We start from the raw sequence: 7,701 nt of genomic DNA, 5'->3' as shown, positions 1-7,701 counted from the left end.
CGAAATTCCTCACGTCAATTGGTTGGCATGCAGTGTAGTTTTTTTTGAAAGATCATCTAGAACTAGAAGGCAAGTAAGTAGCCTATGATAAAATACTTCAAAAAATAATAAAGAAGATAGGCTACTCGTTCACTACTTCTAAAAGTATTAGGAGTTCGGGCAAATCAGGCCAATTACATTAATGTTTTTTTTTATCAAGCGAACTCTCATCTTATGCGCATTCAAAACAAGAAGATTTTAGATATATTATTTCCCCATTTTCTTTAAGAATTATTGCTTTATTATGATTGTGAAGTTACTTATGCCCGAAAACGTACACTCTAGGCCAGATCGGCTATGGATAGTGACCAGCCGGATGTTGTATTTTTATTTTGAATCTTGAGGATTAAGTTTCAAATTTCAAAGGATTTTAATTCGAATCTCTTTTAGATTTATATTTAAATCTACAAGGTTTAAAACTAAATTTAATATTGGCTGGTCACTATTCACAGCCGATCTGGATTTATTTTAAATCCTTGATTTTTTTAGAGTGTATATCATGAAAACATTGAAAAACACAATCGTCGACAGTGTGATAATTATTTTAGGGGGCAATTATACTATGGACAGATACGTAGACCATCGTGTTGTCAAATTGTGATTGATTGCAACTTCCAAATCTATTTTGCATTTCATTTTCTGGTTTTCTTTAAAGTTAAGTGTAAATGAAATCGCCCGCTTGTTCCTCTCTCTCTCTCTCTCTACTTTTTTTTCTAACTTGTAGCATCTCAGGGCAGGGGCGGATCCAGGATTTTCCAAAGGGCACATTTTCCTAGAAGAAAAAAAATGACAAGGAAAAAAAGTTTTTCAACTAAAATTATGGAGATTTCCGTCCAAGATATAATTCAACAAGAAAAAATGGGTCTTCACTTTCACGGGGGGCACACTTCTGTTTCTACGGCATTTTTACATTACAAATTTTAATTTTTCATATCAAAAGGGGGGCACAGGCCGGCAGTCCCCCCCCCCCTGGATCCGTCAGTGTCTCAGGGGATCACATGTTGGTGGGTATAGGGTGGACGATAGACAAAAACGGTTTTCGGAAATCTCGGAAGTATTGTCGTCACTTTCTTCAGTGCACGGGTCTCACGAGCACGCAAAAGTTTTGTGAATGTGTATATTGATGGATGCAGAGAGTAAAAACAACTATTGTATTCTTCGAAGATTCGCGAAAATTGGCGCAGGTTTGGAAGTGTTGTCAAGTCTTGTTTGAGGGATGTGTGAACGTTTTTGGAAATTATGTGTAACTTGGGACAAGGATTAAGCGATTCGGCCCGATCCCCGTTTATTTTCAAGGATTTATTCTTCTTCTTTGCATATAAATGCGAATGTTTGCCTCAAGTTTCCCCTTCATTTTCGTCGACACTGAATCGTTCGGGTGTCCCATGAAAACCGCACTTACGTCAATGCGACACTGTTAGTTGCAGTTAAGTTTACTTTACCCCCCCCCCCCCCCCCCTCCCTTCCCACAATGAAAAAGTCATGAGTGTTTAGTTTACATCCAGCATGTCCAGGCAATCATTTCTCCATCCACATCCCTTTCCCTTTCATAGAAAGACGGCTTCCTCCATTTGGTTTCTCCTATCCCTCGCCTCCGAGACAAATTCAAAATGACAATTGTACCTTGCATGGGATCTTGCTTTGCAACAGTATTGCAAGTAAATACAATTAATTATTGACCTGACGTAGACATCTAGAAGATCTCTGAAACGTTTTTAGGTGGATTCCCCTGTTTTTTGCATGTCGTTGGAATGGTTTAATATCTATATAATGCTCCAGTCCTTTCTTAGAATCTCCCTATTTTTAATTTCTTGGTATTGAGATGTATTTAAAGTTCAATGATTTTTCGTGTTCTTCATGTTCTATCTCTTTTCCTGACACATGATGAAAACACACTGGTCAGTGACCGACCCATCTGCTGATGAAAAATAAAAAGAGTGAATTCTTCTTATCAGAAGCTACTTTTAAATAATCATTCTCCGTATAGCAAGTTAGGGGAAATGAATCGTTTGGAAAGTGCATTGAAAATTCACCTTTGTTAGAATGTGACATCACTCCTAAATTTCTTTCTACTCCTTACACCTCCTTCCCCTTCTCCTCTTTCTTCTTCTTCTCCTCCTCCTTCTCCTCCTTCTTCTTCTCCTCCTCCTTCTCCTTCTTCTCCTCCTCCTCCTCCTGCTCCTTGTTCTCCTTTTATGTGTTTTTTTATATTTTCTTAATTTCTTTTGTCTCTCAACTTTTCTGTTTTTCTTTTTTTTTCCTTTTTTTTCTTTTTTTTTCCTTTTTTTTCTTTATCTCTTCTATTCCTATTGCTATTTCTCCCTTTTCGAATTTCACTTTGTCTTTATATTTTTTCTTCTTTTTCTATTTCTTCTTCCCCTTATTCAGGGTGACCAGACGTCCCGTATTTCCCGGGATTGCTCCTTTGTCCCGGCGTCCCGACAAACCCTTCCCGGGACGCCTTTTTGTCCCGTATTTAAGAATATTGAACAAAATGTAGTTTAATGCATTTAAAGGGGTAAATTTTCGTCAAATAACCAACAAGGCAACAGATGACGAAGCAGAGATAACAATGAAACTAATTTGGAGATGTAATCGGTGGAACAAATTATTGAGTTTTCATAACTAGATCTTGTTGTTTCAGCTTTCATTTTGAGTCTTGTTGTGTATGATGCCGCTAGGCGCTATGTTTCATCTAATTTTTAAGGTTGACAATGTTTCACTTGAAATTTTACTCATTTCTAAATAATTTTAGTTTTTCAAAATTCTGAAAATATATTAGAAAACACCAAACTTCATTAGGATTTTTTTTAGATGACTTGATTTTTTTGTTTGCTTGAAGTTTGAACTTTTTTCCCTCTTTCTTTCTTTTGTATCATTCTTTGTTCATCCTTATATCCTTCCTGCTTGCCCTTTTTTGTTCCATCTTTCTTTATTTCTGATCTTTTTTTCCTGAACCGTTCTCTCTCTCTGTTCATTTGTCATTCTTTCCTTCTTTCTGTTACTTTTCTTTATTAAATTTCCATTTTTTATTTCCTGAATTTATTCATTCTTTCTTTCCTTAAACTTTTCTTTGCTTCCTTCTCCCTTCCTCTCCCTTTTTTTCGTTCTCTCCTTCCATTATTTTTTCTTTTTGTCATTCTCTCATCTCTTCATTCTTTCCTCCCTCTCTTTCCTTCTTTCTTTCATTCTTTATTTTATTTTTCCTTCCAATTCTTTTCCCTTATCATTTCTTTCCCTTCCTTCCTCCCTTCCTATTTTCTTCTTTGTTTGTTTCTTTCTTCCAAAGAATGAAGGAAAATTCTATTTCCTTCATTCTTTCTTTCTTTCCTCCCCTTTTTTCTCACTTTCTTTTTTCCTTTCTCTCTTTTATTTTGTCTTTCACACATCTATTCATCTTCCCTTCCTTTCTTTTTTGTCTTTCTATGTTCATTTCAAAGAATGACGGAAACCTTTTTTTCTTTTATTCTTTCTTTCATCCTTCTTTTATTCTAATTTTCTTTAATGTTTTTCTTTTCATTTTCCCCTTCAGTTCATTTTTTTCTTTCTTTCTTCATCTCTTTTCTTTTATCTTTTCTTTCTCTCCTTCATTCTTTCATTTACCCTCCCTTTCAATTCTTTATATTTTTCACATCCCATTGTGTATCTTTGTTGATCTTTTTTGTTGATTGTCCCGTATTTCATTTTGTGAAATCTGGTCACCCTGCCCTTATTTATCTCCTGTCTCTTGTTCCTATTACTTCTTACCCCCTCCCCTTGCTCACAAGGTTTGAGATTTCATTAATGACAATTATTCATTATTAACTATTTATCCTCTGTTGCTTCTTTAATTCATGTGCTTATAGGTTTTATCACAGATGATTTAATTCGAGTTGAAGAAAAAGGAGAGCAAAAGAAGTACATGGGTGTTTGTAAGCTTCCTGGAGACGATAAGAAGGTAATTTCTTGCCAATTTATTGATTTTTGTATAAAACAATTCTGAGCAGGAATTTTGGAAAAAGAATATGATTTGAGGTTTTCTTACCTCAATTCTGGAGGGGGACTAAATGGGCGTTTTGCCCTCTCCCGAGTCATAATTTTTTTCACTTATTGAGACAGGAAAAAGCTCTTGTGAGTTGTAACTCTAAACATATTGCCTATTAAGATGCATTTTCTTTTCTACTTTGAAACCCAGATTGATTATATGAAGAAATCAACATCCATAATATACAGTATGTCCCAGAAAAGAGAAAACCAACGTTCTCATTTATTTTTCCAGCATGAACAAATGATTCATGATATCTTATTAGCATTTCCAGGAAATTTTCTTTTGATGATTTATTTTGATTCTTAGTTTGATACAAAAAGGTTATGTATCAGTTGGGCGGAGGGACCATCAGGTCACAGTGATTAAGTTTGCTCTCCTCTTCTCTGGCCACCAACTGATACACTGGGCAAACTGCTATCAAATATTGCAACTTGTATAATTTTTTATGTCATTTTATGTAATGATTGATATTGCTTTTGTAATCTTGAATATGTTTGAAGTGCCGAATAATGAATAAATAAACAACCAGTGTGTCAAATTTGACAACAAAATAATGATAAAATTTGATAATTGTGATATATGATATGTCCCTGAAAGAGGGTTTCCTTCTTGAGGGATCCACTGTCTAACCAAAACTTTGTTTATTTCATTATTGATTGATTCAGAGTGATTTGTGTTTTGATTTTGTTGTTAGCATCGTCGTATTGACATCATAGTATCACCGTATAGTGAATACCCTTGTGCCCTTGTTCATTTCACTGGATCTGGCCACTTCAACCGATCCATGAGGGCGCTAGCCAAGAAAAAGGTAAATGGAAGTTACACTCCTGGTGGGTGGCTCACTGGCAGCTAAAATAAAGATTTGAAAACTTCAGATCAGTCAACCTATGACATGCAGATCATAATTTCTTGCTGAATACTGTGCCAAATTCTAGATTTCTGTTAAGATTGTATTTTAGATTTCCATGTAATGCTGAATGTGTATTTCAAATTTGTAAATAAATCTATCTGAAAAAAAAAGAAAAGAAAATGAGAATATGTAATTAAATCTGTCAATATAGCTAAAGAAAGTCCTTGATACTTTATCCTGAGATATTTCTTGATAGGATACGAGTCAATAATGCACTTTCATAGAGAAAAGAATGTATGTAAAAGAATTAAAGTGGAAGCGCCGTGGTGTAGCGGTTCTGACTCTCGCCTTCTAATCAGAGGATCATGTGTTTGAATCCTACCATGGCCTAGCGCCCTTTGGCAAGGCGTCAATCCGCACTTTGCCACTCTCACCCAGGTGCTAATTGGGTACCGGTAGGAAACAACTGTCATTGTGGTTGGTTTAGCAGGTTTGTGCCTAACAGGCTGCTTGGAATGCTATGAATCAGTGACCGGGTAATAATAATTGTGAAGCGCTTTGAACAGTCGTAGATTGATAAAGCGCTATATAAATGCCAATTATTATTATTATTATTGCTTAGATTTATTGTTTTTACATATATGTAAAATTGATTTCTTAAAGTAATTTGCCTCTTCTGTCTGTCATATCTGTGACTAAAAATATTAAATCATTCTTATTAATATTCGTGATTCTTTAGTACATGGTTCAAAGATTTGAAAATTGTGAAAGTTTTAATAAGATTTTCAAGTTATTTTATATTTAAGTTCATTTTCATTCTTGCTTTTATTTTATGTTTATCTGTGTCTGTATGTCTCTTTTTTACTTTCCCCTCTACCACTATTTATATTTAACATATTTGGAAACCCGCACTGAGGATAGCTTTTTAACTTACATTTCTGGGAAAAATCCCATGAAAAGGAGGCAAAATTAGAATGAAAATGGGAACCAATATGAACAAAGCACATAATAGCTTGTCAATGCTCATTTCCTTTTTATATTTTGTTTTGCCAAACGTCTTTTCTTTACATGTTCATCCTTTTCTTCCTCTGACAGGGAATGTCTTTATCTGAGCATGCATTACGGACAGGGGTCGTCCGGAGAGGTCAAGAGAAGATTCATGAAGGCACTCCTCTACCAGTACACAGTGAGAAAGATATCTTTGATCATCTTGGTTTAGACTATAGGGAACCTCAGGAGAGGGATTATTAAAACATAGTTTGACCTTTCTAGACAGGGGTTATCCAAAGGTCAAGAGGTCAAGAGAAGATTCACGAAGGTACTCCTCTACCAATCCACAATGAGAAAGATATCTTTGATCATCTTGGTCTAGACTATAGGGAACCTCAGGAGAGAAATTATTAAAACATAGCTTGACCTTTCTAGACAGGGGTTATCCAGAGGTCAAGAGGTCAAGTGAAGATTCACAAAGGCACTCCTGTACCAGTCCATAGTGAGAAAGATATCTTTGACCATCTTGGTTTAAACTCCAGGGATCCTCAAAGAGATTACTAGAACATTGATTGACCTTTCTAGATAAAGGTCATCCATAGAGGTCAAGAAGTCGATGGAAAATTCATGAACGTGCTATTCTCTATTTGATTGTGTGAAAGATACTTTGATCATCTTGGCTAAGACTAGAGGAAACCTCATGAAAGATTACAAGAACATTGATTGACCCATCTAGATAAAGGTCATCCATAGAGGTCAAGGGGTCAGTAGGAAATTATGAGAGCACCTCTCTCCAGTTGATTGTTTGAAAGATATCTTTGACCATCTTGGTTAAGACTAGAGGGAACCTCATGAAAGAGGTAACTAGAACATTGATTGACCTTTCTAGATAAAGGTCATCCATTGAGGTCAAGAGGTCAATAGGAAATTATGAGAGCACCTCTCTCCAATTGATTGTTTGGTTTAGACTACAGGGATCCTCATGAAAGAGAGTACTAGAACAAAGATCTGATCTGCAGAGGTCAAAGGTCAAGAGAAAGTTCAAGAAAGAATTCCTCTCCGAGTACAGTGAGAAAGGCCTCTATGATCATGATAAAACATTATTGTTTGTGTGGTGACACTCTTTTATTAATGAAATTTGATAATTTACTATTTAATGGCTCTTGAGATTGACACAGATGAAATCAATGTTTTAAAGTAATTTCTTGTTCACTTCAGCTGTATCGATGACAGTTTTAAAAACAAACTCAATTTTCATTTTGTATATTTTTGTAGTGAAACATTAAATTGAATTCATATTTAATTGCAGTACTAAATGAACAAATTCGTAATGACAAAAGTATAGTGTGAATTTTCATCCTAATATCAATGAATTCATGCAAATAAAATGATGCTTAGAAATATGACGTGCAATATGTTAACAAGTAAAATCACTTCAAACCCTGTAAAAAGAAAGTAACATTCTTAACTTGATGTCATTCATATTTGTTTAAAGCATAGGCGGCGGAAGCGGGGGGGACGTGTCCCCCCCTAAATTTTAGGTGGGGGGGACGTTCCCCCCTAAATTTTGTTTTGATAACCTTTTTTTTTTGCTTGTCAATTTTTTTTCCTTAAATTCACGTGGACCCCCTTGACACGTGTGTTGTCCCCCCCTAAAATTTAGGTTGATGACCTTTTTTTTTTTTTTTTTTTTTTGCTTCTCAAAAATTTTTGGGGCGCTTGTCCTATTTTTTACATGTGTCCATCCCAAAATTTCAGGTGGACACCCCCTAAATTTATTGGCTTCCGCCGCCAA

The 7,701-nt window shown here is 35.4% G+C and overlaps 1 protein-coding gene across 1 annotated transcript; it reads left to right on the top strand.

Moving 5' to 3' along the window:
• On the top strand, positions 1-7,406 carry LOC121425204 (DNA polymerase lambda-like). The gene is made up of 4 exons (XM_041621211.1): positions 1-73; positions 3,885-3,976; positions 4,761-4,874; positions 6,012-7,406. The coding sequence occupies exons 2-4, from the start codon at positions 3,941-3,943 to the stop codon at positions 6,165-6,167; spliced, it is 306 nt and encodes a 101-aa protein (XP_041477145.1). The 5' UTR covers positions 1-73; positions 3,885-3,940; the 3' UTR covers positions 6,168-7,406.
• The last annotated feature ends 295 nt before the right edge of the window (positions 7,407-7,701 follow it).

Source organism: Lytechinus variegatus, chromosome 12 (assembly GCF_018143015.1).
Source record: "Lytechinus variegatus isolate NC3 chromosome 12, Lvar_3.0, whole genome shotgun sequence".
NCBI classification, from domain to species: domain Eukaryota; kingdom Metazoa; phylum Echinodermata; class Echinoidea; order Temnopleuroida; family Toxopneustidae; genus Lytechinus; species Lytechinus variegatus.
Note: the sequence above shows the minus strand (reverse complement) of the source record. Positions and strands in the feature narration are given on the sequence as shown.